This window comes from Periplaneta americana, chromosome 13 (genome assembly GCF_040183065.1).
Source record: "Periplaneta americana isolate PAMFEO1 chromosome 13, P.americana_PAMFEO1_priV1, whole genome shotgun sequence".
Taxonomy (NCBI): domain Eukaryota; kingdom Metazoa; phylum Arthropoda; class Insecta; order Blattodea; family Blattidae; genus Periplaneta; species Periplaneta americana.
In genome coordinates this window covers 55,655,331-55,673,996 of record NC_091129.1, presented here as the reverse complement: position 1 = coordinate 55,673,996, position 18,666 = coordinate 55,655,331, and the positions used below count along the sequence as shown (strand labels likewise).

The 18,666-nt window shown below is 36.8% G+C and overlaps 2 protein-coding genes across 3 annotated transcripts in view; one reads left to right on the top strand and one right to left on the bottom strand.

Annotated features, from left to right (window-relative positions):
* The window catches only part of LOC138711941 (SLIT and NTRK-like protein 4), a 137,444-nt gene that overhangs the window by 103,536 nt on the left and 15,242 nt on the right, over nucleotides 1-18,666 (top strand). The window lies entirely within an intron of this gene.
* Nucleotides 1-18,666, bottom strand: part of Fer1 (48 related 1) — a 52,558-nt gene that overhangs the window by 20,497 nt on the left and 13,395 nt on the right. Inside the window, exon 2 of one of the 2 annotated variants that reach the window (XM_069843245.1) lies at nucleotides 13,089-13,362. In XM_069843245.1, the coding sequence (XP_069699346.1) occupies nucleotides 13,089-13,362 (274 nt within the window). The remainder of the gene's footprint in view (nucleotides 1-13,088; nucleotides 13,363-18,666) is intronic. The other variant, XM_069843246.1, reaches the window with a different exon arrangement.

The window sequence follows — 18,666 nt, the reverse complement described above, 5'->3', positions numbered from 1 at the left end:
TCTCACGGTACAATACGTCTAAAAAAGATGATCTTCAGTACTTTATGTTTTTTGCATTTTGAATAGGATAGGACCGTACTAGATAGATGACCATTTTGTATGTGGAACGTAAACAGCGGCGCTGCGAACTTATTTTGTTACTCTGTGCGAGACAGAAAGATATAGTCTATGACTGGAATTAGAGAGCAATCGTACTTTACAAGTGACGTAACGGAGGCGCGCTTTGTAGTACAGGGACCTCACTTTATTTTTACCAACATTTGTAACATTAACCTGGCTATACTCGGAACACTGTTGCCCCCTTCCATTACAGGAGTTTGATGTTGCTAGTGCAATATGTAAACAAATCATTTTACTAGCTATAGGAGGAGAGAAAAGTAGTGTATCCATTTATGTTGTAGGGAAATACGATATTACGATTTTCAATTTGATCATCACTTTTATGCAATTTATCAAAATACAGTGGAGTAGTAACATTTTTTTTTCAAAAACTCAACTTTTCAGGCGGCTATGTTCGTTATGTAATATCTACTTTATTTAGCATATTAATTATTGGTGTTAACATACAATATAAAGAGTGAATTTAAATTGAGGTCTCATAAGTAAAGGGCTGTAAGTGCACTTAAGTTACTTTTGAGAAAATGGGGTTTAAATATTTAAGCTTTCGCAAAATCGGTGAAATTTTTATTTAAATTTTAATGTGTGATAAGATTAATGCCCACGTGCATCAACGTCGGTTAGTGTAACCATCGGTTAAAATTGTGACCTAATCCCCAATTAAGCATTTTTACGGTCGATCGACCTCGGTTACGACTTAAATAGGAAGTTAACCACAGTAATCTCTAACCGGCCAAATATGAGCGGTTAAAGAAGATAACCAGCGATTAGTAGAGCAAGTAAAGCAAAATGGCGGCCATAACCACAGGTGATTATTTCGAAGACGATTATTATTGTGCAGTACTTGAATTACTTGGATAGAGCATGAGCGTGAAGGTTCTTTAGTGGAAAGAGAGAATTCTTGCGAGCAATTAGGTGACAGAAAATTTCAGGAGGGATTTCGTTTATCAAAATCTACAAATGGATCAATTGAAATAACACAAGAACAATCATATTTCTCCTACGGATCGGCTGCTTATATTACGATTCTATGTAACTATTATTTTCTGTATTTTAAGAGGGAATACTCGAATACCAGTATCTCTTTCTCTATGTCACTGGCTGAACAAAGAGAGGTTATGGATGGATCTTAGGATAATGCACAATTCCCTGGTGTAGTCCAAGATCGTACACACATTCCTACCAATTTTCTGCATCCTTTTCCTTTATGGATATTCCATCTTTTTTATATAATAGGCCTACATTTAAATCTAGTAATTAAGTCTATCGATACTTCAACCTAACATTGGGATATAATCATTTTTGGATTCAATTTTCCATTTTGTACGATTTTAACCTAAAAGTACTGAAAAACAAAGAAATGGAACTCACAAATATAACAGCGCCCAAAGGCAAACAAATGCAACGCGAAAATGTAGGATACGTTCATTTCGATGTAGAACATAGTGAGCGCAGTCGTTTTTAGACGTTGACTATTATCTTTGCAGCGGTATGGATGCTTTCCTTTAGTCATTTTGTAGAAACAATGTACCATCATAGACTTTACTCTGGTTAAATGAGGTGTCAGCTAGCCATGTTTTAGTAATCGGTGATTATGAATGGTGCACATAAATTACATTTTAACCACGGCTACTGTTTAACCATCGTTTCGTAATCTATGATTACTGCGTTTTTAATCAATATTGATGCACTTCGCCATAAAATATCCCTTTGCCATTAAAGTTTAGATACTTTAGCTTACACTGGATGCACTTAACTCATGTTATTACAAATGTCACTAACATTCCTCTGCTTCTAGCCACCTCAATTCAAAATAAGCGAATCTGAATTTTTAAACAAGTTGCTGAAAATGGTTGCCGTTCATTACAATGCAGGCTTCAATTCTTTACGCATATTATTAAAAACATTTTGAAGCATATTCTCTGAAATTGAATTTATCGTTTCTTGAATATAATTTTTAGTACGATATTATTAATATAGGTTCTTTCTTCTATAGAAAACGCAACCATATTTCTGAAACACACTATGCACTGCAGTGTTTACTTCACTGCTTGAAGACTTTGAATGCAACAGCGGCCGTAAGTTTGTGTATCTGACGGGAGCAAGGACATTAGTGAAGGGTGAGAGTGAAGTACATTCAGAAATGCAGGTACAATAAAAATAAAATGATGTCCCTGTATAAGCAACTGTCGTTCCACAAACAGAATGGCCGGGTAATAAATGTAAACTCAACGCGATGAAACCTAGAAACTATTCCATTAAATACCTCTGAATAGACACAGCCGTAACGACATAGAATTATAAACTTTGCGGCTCCAAGCTTTCGCTCTTTTTACGTCAGACTTTTATGTTTATATTTAACTTTGTATAATGAATGTATTGTAGCCCTAGAGTCACAGAATTTAAATTCATATTGAAACATCAACTGAACATACTGTGACTCGAATCAGTCCATACGCCCGAAAGTGATGAAACTTTCGTCGGGCTGGCGATTCTCCACATAAAAACACTCCGTATTTAAACACGAACCGAAAGTATCTAACGATGTATTTAATACAGATAGCGAGGAAACATTCATTACTCCTCTCAAATCTTCCGTTCTTCATCTTTGTCTGTTTCGTTCTGATCAGAAAATGCACAGAAGTTCTCTGGAAAAATAAATGTATTTTCCTACTTTATATTTTTAAATGAAATTCGCTTGCATTATCTACACATTACTATAGCTAAAATTGTCAGTTCTGGAGCGAATGATGCACAACTGTATTCATGGTGTAGACACCCTCACTTTTCTGAGGCACACCGTTGAATTTTCGGTGTGGTACAGTCGAACAGGCTGTAATTTACAACCGATGAGCTGTGAGTGTAACAAATGAAGACAGATAATGACACTGTGCCACGTACAATTAATGGACTGTCACGTGACCCCGACCTTACCGGAAGTGCTGCATGCATGGGTGAGCCGTTCCACTTCACGAGTTGCAAACTACCGGAGAACTTTCTCTCCCCAATCAGTGTCACCATCCACAGGCATAGTAAATGAAATTGAAAATTATGTGCGGTTTAAAAATTATTGATATCACAGCCTGCAATATAAAAAGTAAACTTGAACAGTTGTATGTACGAACTGAAGTCTATTCCCTGCCAGTAGGCTATACGTAATGTCGCCTTAATTAGTTTCACATCATCAATCATAAAAAATATTTACCTAAAATTATCACTCATGCTGCACATTGCTTTTATCTCTGGCAATTGTCCGTCAGTATCGCGGTTTTTCCCTCCACTCCCTTTCCACTCTTCATTCTCAACAAAGCACCTCATCGCTATGTTTTTAGTCGACGTTACTCGTAATATTATCACACATGGTTTAGGATAGTTCGATTCCCGGTGTCGATAATGAAGATATTCATCTTCAGCCACCGACGTGGCTCAGTCGGTTAAGGCGCTTGCCTGCCGGTCTGAAGGTGCGCTCGGGCGCGGGTTCGATCCCCCCTTGGGCTCATTACCTGTTTGGATTCTTTCCGAGGTTTTCTCCAACCGTAAGGTGAATGCCAGGTAATCTATGGCGAATCCTCGGCCTCATCCCGCTATCACCAATCTCACTGAAGCTAAATAACCTCGTAGTTGATACAGCATCGTTAAATAACCAACTAAAAAAATTCATCTTCCGTCCACGGGACTCGTGTTTCTCGTTGTCTTGTGATCAGTGAAGGTAGAGTTTGTGGGCTTTTGCAATAGTTGGTGCACTGGTGCAGTGTTTTACTTTTGCCATTTCGGAATGAATTTTCTAGAAAAAACTATAACAGAAATTATTAGGATAGTTTACACTTCTGCAAACTTCAGAACTTGATATGATGTTGCGTGTTTACTTACTGTGAACTTCTACCACTATCATCTGTTTTTGTCCACGTTTTAAATTCGTTAAAAAATAATTAAAGGCTGTATCACCACAATAAAGCACTTTACTAGACAAAACTCGCACTTGTTTTGTAGGTTAGTTTACGACGCTTTATCAACATCTTAGGTTACTTAGCGTCTGAATGAAATGAAGGTGATAATGCCGGTGAAATGAGTCCGGGGTCCAGCACCGAAAGTTACCCGGCATTTGCTGGTATTGGGTTGAGGGAAATCCCCATAAAAAACATCAACCAGGTAACTTGCCCCATGTAATCGAATCCGGGCCACCTGGTTTCGTGGCCAGACGCGCTAACCGTTACTCCACAAGTGTGGACTCGCACTTGTTAACTCAATCATATTTTCTTTACAACTGCTTGACTGAAAAATTGGATATTGAGCTAAGGGTTGAAGGACCGCTCAGACAGTGGCGATTCCTCGGGGGAGGGAAGGGAGGAACGTCCTCCTCACATTTTTCTTCTTTTGAAAGTAAATATCAAATGAAATATATGCCTAGAAATTCGAGGAAGATTCGATAATTTTTAAGTTCACAGCTATAAGAAAACCTCGGTTGATCGAGTTTTAAACCATGCGCACTCATGTACTGCTAGAAAACTGTGAGAAGGATGCGAGATTGTTTGTGTAGAGGAAAGTCAATCTATTCCTCCTTTACTGCATTTAACGCACATAGACAACAGCGCGCTAGCGGCCAGAGAAAGAAGCAGAGTTTTAAAGCAAGTAAATGAACGGAGAGGGAGGAGATCCTCCTCTGAATCAGCGCATGGACGGGAAATATAGAAACCGACTGGTCGTGCAGCAAGCTCGCTACCGCTGCCATCTAACGATGCTGCATTCAACCAGACTATAACACGTCATCTACGAGGAGACACAATAAAACAGTTTTAACGCAAAGCTGTGAAAGACAATATATAAACTTTTTTTTTTAATTACAAATCAAAATATACTCATTCCACTTTATATAAGCTATATTCATGGTTTGAAACTTTCGAGGATATCTGAAAGTTGAAGTTGGATTTATATAAAACAAATAGGAAGTAGTTCTAAGTTAGTATCGCAGATCTTTTTGGCCTCCGAAATTCACTTCCATTCATTGCCTAGGCCTACTATACAGGACAACAGCCAAGTTGTCAGTTTTGTACAAATATATTTGAAATTGAAGGTACTGCAAACTACATTATTTTTTACATAAAAAAATTAATCGGCCACCGGCAGCTTTGAACAATAATGGTAATATGACTTTACAAGAGCTGATATTCTTCAAAAGCATGTGATACTGAACTTGTGAAATATACATGTGGCAACACAGACCACGTGGGTGGGTGCAGTGTTCTCGCTTTCCTAACGGATTATTTCTCATTGCCATTTCCGTAAAACGGTTCTGGTTACGTGTTAGTAGCTGGTCTCTTCCAACACGTGTGATGCTGTAGTGTGCGTGAAAAATGCTGCGAGGTTGTGAATTTCCTTGTAATTGTTAATTTGTGCAATTATTCAACAATGAATGGAAGTGAAAACATATTATATTTTGGACAATTTAGGAAACTCAGTTTACAAAAACAGATTATTGCTATACAAAAGGGAAGGCTAACCCTAACACTGCCTGGTCTTACATGTATGCATGTAGGCTAATTTGTAGCTTGTTTCTCTTAAGAAGCTGTCATTTTGCGCTGTTAACTTCTTTCCTCCTCTTAAGAAATATGCAGGAGCCGCCACTGCGCTCAGGTATCATTACTCTCTTCCCTCTCTTCCTCATCAGTAATTTTTTACCTTGGCACTTATTCTTAGAACAATATACAAATTCTCATAGAAAGACAAAATTATTTTTTCAGCAACAGTGACGGTTTTTGAGAATAAGTACCTTGCACGAAGGTGTCTGTTTTTATGTTTGTTTTCATTCACATATAGCTTGTAACTCAAAAACAGAGACCGATAGAGACTTTTTGGTGATCCTATTCGAATTTAGCGTAGCTATAAAAATCACATAAGATCACGTGTTTTTGTTTAGGTTACAAAATGGCAGTGACTTGTGTTATTTTCTGAATAAATATGCCTAATATTCAAAATAAACAATTCGAATATAACATGAGAAACATATTAAGTAATTAACTTTACGCGGAAGAAAACTAAGTAAATATCAGTCTAATCAAATCTGAAGTTAGTTTTCTCACAACAAACGAGATATTATATTACATACTTACAACTTACTTACAAATGGCTTTTAAGGAACCCGCAGGTTCATAGTCGTCCTCACATAAGCCCGCCATCGGTTCCTATCCTGTGCAAGATTAATCCAGTCTCTATCATCATATCCTACCTCCCTCAAATCCATTTTAATAGTATCCTCCCATCTACGTCTCGGCCTCCCCAAAGGTCTTTTTCCCTCTAATCTCCCAACTAACACTCTATTTTATTATATGAAAATATTTATTTGTGTGTATTCGTAGAATTAACTTCATATTTCAAAAAGAGTCGCTCGTGTTTTGTAGTTCACGTATTATGTGAACATCAGCACAGTTCGGTAGAAGGGGACAGTTAATAAAGGAACAAAATAATTATGCAAACCTATTAAGCTTCTCCACTACTCAGCCTAGGATATTATTGTAACGTACGAGGGTGTTTTGAAAAGCGATGTTCTTAATGTTTTGTGTTATTGTTAACTAATTTCGGAGTACTAGCTGTTATACATTCCACTCAGTTAACTTTCCTGCTTCGCTGACGCTAGTTTCGTACCGGTACCTCTACTGCTAGAGAGCTCTGAATTATAGTCTAAAAAATGGCGGCATGTAACAGCACTATGTCTGTGCTTCTGAAGCAGCATACTCGTACTGTGACAAAGTTTGGCGGCAGAAAATGTGACCCCGATTGACATTCATCGGAAGAATGAAGGCTCTTTATGGAGATGAATGTGTAGACATCAGCACTGTGCGACGTTGGTCTGTTTGTGCTGGTAATGAACTGGTGAGACTCTCAACTTGTGTGACAAAGGACGGAGCGTGTGCAGTCGATAATCGCAGAACTAGGATTCCAAAAACTTTGTGCACGATGGGACTGGGCTCATTGTCTTTGATCATCCTCCATACAGTCTAGATCTGGCGCCAACAAATCTTCTTCTTAAAACTTAAAAGACACTTGAGAAAACTGCACCTTGATTCTGACGATGCAGTGCAGACAGAAGTGAGGCTGCGATTCTGTCGTCAAAGTGAAATATTTTACAGTGACGATATCAAGAAACATCTCCCTTTGGGAGAGATGTGTTGACTATGTGGAGAAATAATTATATGAATATCAACAATAAAGCTGTAGGAAGTATCCCTACCACTTTTTGCTTTACTCAAAGAACTACAGCCATTTTCAAACAAAAAATTAGGAGGCAAAACTTTTCAAAGCAATCTTATATATTTTGGAATACTGGCATACATTGCAGTCATGAACAACGGTTTGAAGAAATTATGAAGAAAATTGCCACCACCATTTAAATTCTAAATCTGTTGCCCTTGGAATGTTCCTTTTTCGTTCTTACAAGAACTGTGAACCTATATTATGCTTTCACAATTAGATGAACTGTCTGGATATGAGGTCACCACGTCACACGAATAAACACAGCAGAAATGCAAGATGAGGAATAAGACTGATAAATGTGCTTTTTCCAACAGGGAATCGAATCCTTGTCTGTTGGATTTGTAATTAGAAATCGGTGACTTGATCCACAAATTAGTGCATTATCAAATAGTGTCTGTAAACAATATGACTGGGAAGTTTCATATTATGGTCTTAGTCGCATTTTCTTCACGTGATTGATAACAGTGTACGGATACAGGTAGATAACTTATTTAATTTTGTGTAGGAAGTAATTTATCTCACTAGATGATTAATCTTTAAGTAGTCGACATTTCCATTAAAGATAACAAACTTTTCAAAGAGTTTTAGTTCTTACAAAATCAAATTATACATAAATAATACAAATTATGTAGGCCTATCACATTCAATATTTTTAAGAGAACTGATTTTTACAAAAATTCATATAGGCAAAGCATTGATCATGACTGTCCTATGTTATAAATATAAGTTGTAACTGTGAAGTATGGGCACTGAATAGTGATTGCAAAAGAAGACTCTTGGCACTGAAATGGATTATTTAAAAAGAAGTGAAAGGATGTCACGACTACAACAGGTAAGGAGTGAAAATCTGAGGAGATGAATGAACGCTGAAGTGACTGTAATTGATCGTATGTAGAGAAAGGAACTGAGGTGGTTTGGACACCTTATGAGGATGGAACAACAGCGATGGCCTAAAAGAATGTTCCAGTGGATTCCATATGACAGAGGAATACGGGGCAGACCAAGGAGAACATGGTTTGAGGACATCAGAAGAGCTATGACTGCCAGGGGTTTTCATGAGAAAGATGCTCTAGATCAGGACTGGGCACCAATTCTACTCTTACGGGGAGCCATATGACTTCTCTTCAACCCCTTTCTTCCCCGCCGAACACCGGCCAGCGATGATTCTGTGACGGATGAATATTAAGCGTCCCCGTTTAGAGTTTGAATTCGCTCCCGGTGTCCAGCCCTGCTCTAGATAGAGAGAGGTAGCGATTAGGAACAGAAAGACGGCAGCAGTTGCAAAACCCCTGATATATATATTCATTCATAATGTCTGGCTAAGGTCGAGCCTTTCACTGCAAATCCAGCATTCTCCAGTCTTTCCCATTTTCTGCCTTCCTCTTTGTCTCTTCATATCATCCATATATCTTAATGTCGTCTATCATCTGATATCTTCTTCTGCCCCGAACTCTCCTCCCGTTCACCATTCCTTCCAGTACATCCTTCAGTAGGCAGTTTCTTCTCAACCAGTGACCCAACCAATTCCTTTTCCTCTTTCTGATCAGTTTCAGCATCATTCTTTCTTCACCCACTCTTTCCAACACAGCTTCGTTTCTTATTCTGTCTGTCCATTTCACACGTTCCATCCTTCTCCATATCCACATTTCAAATGCTTCTAGTCGTTTCTCTTCACTTCGTCGTAATGTTCATGTTTCTGCCCCATACAATGCTATGCTCCACACAAACTACTTCACTAGTCTCTTCCTTAGTTTTATATATGTACAGCTGTCAAAAAAAAAAAAAAGTGGCCGCACTCGTGAACAGCGAATATTTTTAAAGTCCACTTCTGGTCGCGGCGATGTTACACGATGCATGTGCTTGTACAAGCAGTTCCGGAACTATGAAATTGTTCCATATCTGCTCCTCGCAGACCAGCGGTAGAGTGCTTGTTTAATGATTCAAAGGTTCTGGGTTTGGGCCTTCTTCAAGTTTTCATTTTATTTTTTAATCGTTCTTTAGTGATGTAAATGATATTCAAATTATCATTTATATCCAGTTATCGTTCTTGATGGATATCACGTTATTTATATTTTGTTATCGTTCTTTAGAGATATGAATAAAATTCAAGTCATCATTTGTATTCTGTTATCGTTTTATAACGATATGAATAATAATTATTACTATTGTAGCTACAGTATCTCCAATGGGGGTTAGCCCTATTTTACATATGTATGTTAGGGCTATAGTTTTATACACAAAAAAGATGAGCATAAAGAGAAATTGAAAAGAAAATTAAATTAGCTTACGCGATGTAAACAAAGCATAAACAATCCGTAAATTAGGCATTGCGATTGCAAAACAAATATCAGTTATCAATTTGAAACATACAAAAACATTGACAACACACATACGTAACACTTCCATAACACAAATATGCATCTTTCCGTACCATACATCATAAATTAATACACAATAGTCACACAAACACAATCAAACTATAATTACGACATTGTGACGACATCAAGCATCCCATAACTGACTCACGTAACAAATCAAGCATCCGTTGCAACACATACACTTCAATATAGTAACCACACTTTTAAAAGTTACAAATTTGGCTCCAAGAAGAATAAATAGGACACTGTTACTAATTACTATTCTTCTACAATTTCTTAAATACATCTGTAATAAATCTGTGAAATTCCGATATGAATAATATTCACGTTTTTTATATTGTTATCGTTCTTTAGCGATATAAATAATATTCAAATTATCATTTATATTGTTTTCCTTCATTAGCATTATAAAATAATATTCAAGTTATTTATATTGTTATTGTTCTTTCGCAATATAAATAATCTGTATTTTATGTAAGTAATTATTATAACACAAATAAACATCTTTCTTTGTAAAATAGGTTATTTTATTTAGATAATTAAATACGTATTATATAATATCTTATATTAATTAAACAAACCGATATTTATCATTTATATTGTGTTATCGTTCTTTAGTGATACTGTATAAATAATATTCAAGTTATTTATATTGTAATCGTTCTTTAGCGATATAAATAACATACATTTAATATTAGGTTTGGAAAAATCCAGTTGCATGATACTGCTATTAGTTTTTCTTTTTGTATTATTACATTATACTATCTTGAACCACAATAAAACGAAAAGCAGTAACGAGGAATTGAACCTGAGACGTTGACATCTAAATTCCGACGTTCGTCCGCTGAGCTACGAGGGCAAAAGTGTGGAAACATTTTCGGAAAAATTGGCCCAATCACACTCCAAGATTTTCTGATGATTCATAGAAGCTAGTCCAGGATGCGGGGGGCAAAGGCTAATTGAGATTTCCTGATCTCTGATAGAGTCAAACATCCTGATAGAATTAATATTTAACCCTTGCCGTGACTTTCGGTGAAGTCCGGAGGGCCCAATTAGTCAAATCCACTCTCCTCATCTCCACGCTTGGGCCCCCTGGAATTTAATAAGATGCGAAAGAGATAGTGCTGTGCGGAAAGCAACGGGATGTTACCGTATTTAGGCCTATCCTTCTCAAGAAAAACTGCAAACATGAACAAAGGAAGCTTTTAATAGAAGAAGAAGGATCTTCTGCGGACCTCTTGAAAAAGAACTAAGGAAGAGACTAGTGAAGTGCTTTGTGTGGAGTGTGGCATTGTATGGGGAAGGAATATGGACATTACGACGAAATGAAGAGAAACGAATTGAAGCATTTGAAATGTGGATGTGGAGAAGAACGGTGCGTGTGAAGTGGACAGATAGAATAAGAAATAAAATTGTGTTTGAAAAAGTGAGTGAAGAAAGAATGATGCTGAAACTGATTAGAAAGATAAAAAGTAATTGGTTGGGTCTCTGGTTGAAAAGAATAATAGACGACATTAGGATATGTGGATCATATGCGGAGACTAAGAGGAAGGCAGAAAATAGGAAAGATTGGAGATTGCTGGGTTTGCAATGAAAGACCTGCCCATGGACAGAACACTTATGTATGTATGTTCAGAATGCCTGGAATATCGTGTCTATAACAGTCGCTATTTGCAAAGACTAGTCAATTCCGTGCCCACTCGATTGCAAGATGATCGAGATAAGAGGAAGATAGACTAAATATTGAATTGAGGCTTTTTGTTTTGTTTTTTGAACGCTTAATTGTTTGAATGTTTTAAGGCCGACGCCAGTAAATTTGTTTTGTTTATGCCACGAAAGATATTTTTATTGAGAATAAAATCATTTTTCTTTCCATTTGCAGCCACAATATCATAATGATAAAGTCATGGCATAATATATTAATGAACCTGATGTTAATTACTAAAATAATCGTAAAAGAGAAAGGAGCCATTATGTATAGTTTGTCTCTCTCAAAAACAGAACAAAAAATAACATAAAAAGCACGTGGTTGTAGTCGAACGCAGGACCTCATGAATAAGAGGCCTGAACGCTACCATTGTGCTATCGATAACACACAGAATACGTCAATTACAACTGTAGATATCAGGCAACGTCGTCCAACAACATGTAACATCGCCTGTCTCCGAATTGTAGCGAAGATACCCGAAGGGAACTTTGTTTCAGGAGTGCAGCCACTTTTTCTTTTGACAGCTGTACACACACAATACTGAGATTCATTGTTTGTCGGGGAAAATATTAAGATAATTTTAAAGGAAATATCTTATATTTCCAGTTAAATCAGTATTATTAGTGTTAATTTTGTTTTAATATTTCGCATGCGTAATATTTCAGTCACCATACAGTTCTTTGTATTTCAAAATCTTCTTAGTTTCATTCATAATTTTTGCACATAGCTTAGTCGCTACACCAGCGCCGGGCATGAGAACGCCTCCGTTTAGCCGGCCACAGCTGCTCTCGCTCCACAAAGCACTTCAATTTCCAAGCCGGAGCAGAACGTTCACGCAGTGGCGGACTCACATTACAGCTACCTTTCTTGAATTAATATAACAAGAGCCACGGTTGTTCTATTCATTCAGTCTGTCAGTGCATAATAGTTTATAAGGATATTACATCAATCCATTGTACAGTACAGACTTTATAACATTCTTATTAATTTAATGAAACAAACTTCGCTTTATGCACTCACACAAATCATTAGGCTTATTTACACAATCTATATGCACAGTGCTTTAACAATTACATAATGGTATTAATAATATAAACATGTTTAATAAAGGATTACAATCAGAAACACAAGAAAGAAATTAATAATAAACTCTCTCTCGCACTTTTATTTTGCATGAATAAACTATTGTAATAAAATCGTACTTCTGTCAATCTGAAATCAATAAATATTTTCTATTGAAACAAAACTATTTGAAACTCAATAACCAAAATAACTATGTGGTTGTTTTGCGAGACTTATGAGATCGTTTCACTTGCAGAAGCCGTTCAATGTTTGGAATGAATTAGCCATGTTCAATCTCATAATGCAGTATAATTTAGGTTTTCGTCTGACATACAGCTTCTCAGGCGGGTGCATCTTCAAAGTTCGCCATACTACTGCAGAGTCAACCACTTCACTGACAGTGGGTGACGTACAGTATGCATGCGTCACAGCGCTCGGAAGTATTGCTCTTTAAAGTAAACAGCGCTCATTTTTCAGAATCACGTAACGTGCCCATCCCTGTCCTACACGGTCCCTGAAGTTTAAACGAGTAAATCTACAGGAAAGGTAATTGAGCTTCTAGTTGTGGGACTCACCTCTAAGGATTATCTTCTTGGGTTCCTCGCGAGGCGGCTGATGGGTGCCGTGTGCTCCCGTCGTTCCCCCAGTGCCCTGCGAGGCGTTGCGATCGCTGGTGACCAGGTCGCTGAGGAAGTTGATGTAGCCGATGGCCAGCTTCAGCGTATCCACCTTGGACAGACGCTTCTCGTAGGGCAGCGTGGGAATATGCGCCCTCAGTCCCTCGAAGGCGTCGTTGATACTCTGCATCCGTTTCCTCTCTCGCAGATTTGCGGCCTGCCGCTGCTGCACCTTCGAGAAAACCGTCCACTGTCATGCCGACAGGCCGTCCTTACAATACAGGGTACAGATTCCAACAATTTCGGGTCCACGGATAACATTATTACTGTTTATATTATTTTGGCACTATTTCTTTCAACGGAAAATGTTCAAATAAAATCCTTACAACTAACAACTAATCATGAGCACATTCCCATTTTGTATTTGCTTCACTTTCAGTAGCCTATTCGGTAAAATTTGGGTTTAATGGCATAAACATACATATTTTATCGCTAAGATAGATTCTCAATTAGCTAATCTACACAACAACATTGCTTAATGCTAAGAAACAATAAAATAATTGTTAACTGAAAACATAATAATATGGAAATGTGTGACAATGAGAAAGTAGCCTTCTAAAACGTACATTTCAGTCCGTATTATTTCCAGTATACTTCTTCGTTCAATTTATTAGCTTATCACTCTCGGTTTTCCTTTTCTAAAATCGAAAGTCAGGTTAGAAAGAAATTAAAAATTACTCGGGCTAGATGGGACCTTATAATTCTTTCTCTCTGATAATCCAGATATCTGTGTTTTCTGAAATAGCCGACCCGTTAATCTGGACTCCGAAAAGAAAATGTAGACCTTATGGACTCAGTTAAATGCTATTTTATAAGGTACCGATAGTAGGTAGAATTCTGAAAAAATAAATTTTCGTTAAATGTTTATGTTCGTATTTATATCCTGAATCACAATTTTATTTCTATAGCGTTGTACTCTAATTATTGAAGATGCTGTGTAAAGTTTGACGGTTTCGTAAGAAATACGAGTAATGGGGATAGACGAAGATTTTCCAAAAAGATTATAATAACAAAATTAAGAAATTTTCAGGTTTGAGAATAGCTGTATCTGTCAAGATTGTTGGGGGAAGAGAGTAACGTGAATAGATTGGGAAAAACTCTAAATTCATGCATATATTTCTGATAAGAATGTCATAATGCTTAAACATATACCTATAAAATTATGAAATAAAATGAATTTCAAATACATAGTATAATATAGGTAGGCCTATTTAAAATTTTTCAGATCTGTGTGTCTTATGAATATCAATTCAAGAAAATGAAATAGGAACCGTAATATTAATATTTGCAACATGGTAAACGAACTGAATAAGTGTTGTTAAACGCGTAAAACCTATAATGAGAAAGTGTCTTGTCTGTTTAATTATACATATCATGTTGGAATCAACTGCATGCCAGATAGATGCCCACAGTGAGTAAGGTGTGCAGCATTAACGTTGCTCCGAAGCTAGATTCGTGGATTTGGTTTCCGCCTAGCAAGGATGACACGAGCGGATCACGCCTGGAACGACTGCGGCGATATACTACAAACTACCTGGTGGCAGTGATATTATTAGGCCTGGATAAGGAGGCGAGACCTGGCTGTGAGCTGCCTGTACTAGAGTGGAAAAAATGAGCTATCAGAAAGGGAGTTTTTTCATGATGGTTAATATTATACGAATCTACCGATACGGAAGTTCATCTTAGACTAAAACCTATCTTCCCCCTCCATACCCATTGCTGATATAGCCACGGCACATGATAAGGACACAGAACAGGTCTTGCCTCCTCTATGTAACTATAATCACATTAGTCATGATCCTAAGTCAACGAGGCAATCCGCTGTTCGAGGAAGAAATACATTTATTGTATATTGGTGCTTATCCCTAAGTTTATAGTTTTATTATAAACAATGCAATATCGTTAGATTAAATAAATCTTTATACTTGTACATGAATTAAATTGTTTACTGCGTAAAATAAATTCATCGAATTTAGTATTTTGCGTAGTGCACAAAATGCAATTTCAATGTCAGAAAGGCAAGGGGTCTCACATCGTTACCACAGGCGGCTGTAGATCATTTTACTTAAAATATTTCTGTTCTGGATAGAAAATTTCAAGTCTGTAACTTTAATATTCTGTCTCAGGTGTGCCCCTAAAGAATTGAATGCTGATCAGAAGCGGGAAAGTGTAGAGTATTACTTCGCTATTCTCCATAGAGATGTTAAAAAAGTATTTGGAGAGGTATGGTACTTTGAACAAAACATGGGTTCATTAATTATAAACCTAAAATAAAATTCAATAAAAACAGTGAAAACATCCCACTTCCACTATTTCAAAAATGTTTGAGAGCAGAAATGAACTGGTAAACTCTGGCTTAAGTCTTTTGGGATAATAATAGTTTCACAGTTCATTTCCTGAAACATGATGTGGTTATTTTACTAACTTACTTACAAATAGCTTTTAAGGAACCCGGAGTTTGATTGCCACCCTCACATAAGCCCGCCATCGGTCCATCCGGTGCAAGATTATTCCAGTCTTTCTCATCATATTTCACCTCCTTGAAATCCATTTTTATATTATCTCCCATCTACTCTACGTCTCGGCCTCCCAAAGGTTTTTTTTCCTCCGGCCTCCCAACTAACGTTCTATATGCATTTATGAGCTTGCTCATACCTAAAGATTATTTAATTATTTTTTTTTTTTGCTCATACGTGCTACATGCCCTTCTCTTCTCAAACGTTTGGATTTAATATTCCTAATTACGTCAGGTGAAGAATACAATACGTGCAGTTCTGTAGAACTTTCTCCATTCTCCTGTAACTTCATCCCTCATAGTCCCAAATATTTTCCTAAGCACCTTATTCTCGAACACTTTTAGTCTCTGTTCCTCTCTCAAAGTGAGAGCCCAAGTTTCACAACCACACAGAACAACCGGTATTATAACTGCTTTATAAATCACACTTTCAGGTTTTATGAGAGCAGACTGGATGACAAAATCTTCTCAACCGAATAACAGACATTTCCGATATTTATTCTGCGTTTAATTTCCTCACGAGTGTAATTTATATTTGTTACTGTTTCTCCAAGATATTTGAACTTTTCCACCGTTTCAAACGATAAATTTCAAATTTTTATATTTCCATTTCTTACAATATTCTGGTCACAAGACATCATATACTTTGTATTTTCGGGATTTACTTCCAAACCTATCTCTTTAGGCCTATTTGCTTCAAGTAAAATGCCCATATTTTCCCTAATAGTTCTCCTAACATATTCACGTCATCTGCAAAGACAAGCAGCTGATGTAACCCGTTCAATTCCAAACCCTGTCTGTTATCCTGGACTTTCCTAATGGTATAGGCTATTCTAGAGCAAAGTTAAAAAGTAAAGGTGATAGTGCATCTCCTTGCTTTAGCCCGCAGTGAGTTGGAGAAGCATCAGATAGAAACTGGCCTATACGGACTCTGCTGTACGTTTCACTGAGACACATTTTAAATAATCGAACTACTGTCTTGAAAATACCAGATTCAATAAGAATATTATATAAAACTTCTCTCTTAACCGAGTCATATTCATTTTTGAAATGTATGAATAACTGATGTATTGTACCCTTATACTCCCATTTTTTTCCAATACAAAAATCTGAACAATAGTCGATCTATTACACCTAAAACCGCACTGACGTTCCCCAATAATTTCGTCTACTTATGGAGTTAATCTTCTCGAACACTATTGGACAAAATTTTGTACGACGTCAATAAAAGTGATATCCCTCGAAAGTTACTACCGTCAGTCTTTTCCCTCTTCTTAAAAATGGGTACAATTAGGGACTGCTTCCATTGTTCTGGTACAATTTTCTTTTCCCAAATAGCAAGTACAAGCTTTTAATTTCGCTAGATAATGCGCTTCCGTTCGGGTAGAAATGGCTCAGCAGTTTGTATTTGAATTTCGTCGCGACCATTACTATTTGGCCTATGTACATTTAATAGTTGCCCAAAATAGTTTTTCCATCTGTTCAGGATTGAATGAGTGTCCAAAAACAAGTCTCCATTCTCATCCTTGATCACATGTACACTTGCGTGATAACCGTTCTTAAATTTCTTTATGCCTTTATATAAATCTCTAATGTTTTTATTCTTACTATTTGTTTCTACCTCATTCAGTTTTTTTCCTTCAAGTAACCTCTCTTTTTATTCCTAATTGAACGACTTGCTTCCCGTCTTTCATTGAAATAATTATCTCTATTCGTCACAACTGAATCCTGTAAAAATTTCAATTTTACCTGTTTCCTTCTTTCTACTACCATGCAACAATGTTCAACAAACCACGGTTTCTTTTTCTTAGTTTCATAATAACCTATGCTCTGCTCAGCTGCAATTTTGATACTATCACTGAACAACTAATCCTTATCTCCGCACGCCCTGGGACAGAATACAGTCCCTAGTGATAAGGTATTATGTCATCAGTAAATGGCTGAGTTTAGTCCAAAAGTTCTAAATTTCAATAGAGGAGATAGAAACACTTCTGAATCGTACCAATAATTGTACTGAATTAAGGAGGAAGTATGTTGAAAAATAAAAAGCTGTCATTAAGTTTTTATTAATTTTTCGTGTTGTGCTGAGAATTCATTCATTTTCTCTTCGTAAATAGATAGTCTATTTTCTTATTATAGGCCTAATTGCTTGCCTTCTTTTGATATTTTGAAAAATATTTTTTTAAGTAGATAAAATTATTAAAAGTATGAAATTCTTTCTAAGTAGTAGGCCTATAAATTACTTGTCAAGTAACCAGAACTACTGTGTATTCCGAAATCGAAGATCCGGACAAATCGTAAAGCAAGAACCTGTTACGAACATCCGTTAGAAAGTATAAAGGTGCCATCTTAATGGCCTTTGCAGTTGAGTAGCGGCGTGTTTAAAGAGGACAATCCCTTAAAAATACTCTCCTCACATTTTCTCAGTCTTTTAAATTATTTGTGAGAAGAAAAGCAAACAGTAACTCTGAGAATAAAACCGAGAATTATGGTAATTAAAAAAAGATAATTCATGCAGACATTTTATGGTCTAATTTTTGTTTAAAGTTTTCAATTTGAAGTCTGAATCCTAATTTATACGTCAGCGCTCGATTTACAAATGTCATCTTGCAGTCTTGTGACTGATTTACCTACAGACAGAATTCATAGGCTTGTGAATCAGGCCTAGATACCCCTCCCAGCGGACACCACATCCACTCTAATATACTAAATGGTATTCTTAGCCCACAATGCCTATAAATTTGAAGTCTGCTGATGGAGATAACATGTCAGATGTATAGCGTATTTGTACAACGCCAAGTTGTAAACAACCGCAGGTACTGGATTTGTCAATTACTTCTGGTGACCGTTAGGGACCTGCTTGAAAAACACCTGTTGTATTTCCGAGCAAAAAACCAAGTTTTATTTTATTCTGCTCACCTCTTCCTCCAGAGATGTTTATACATAGGGCTACAGTAAGCG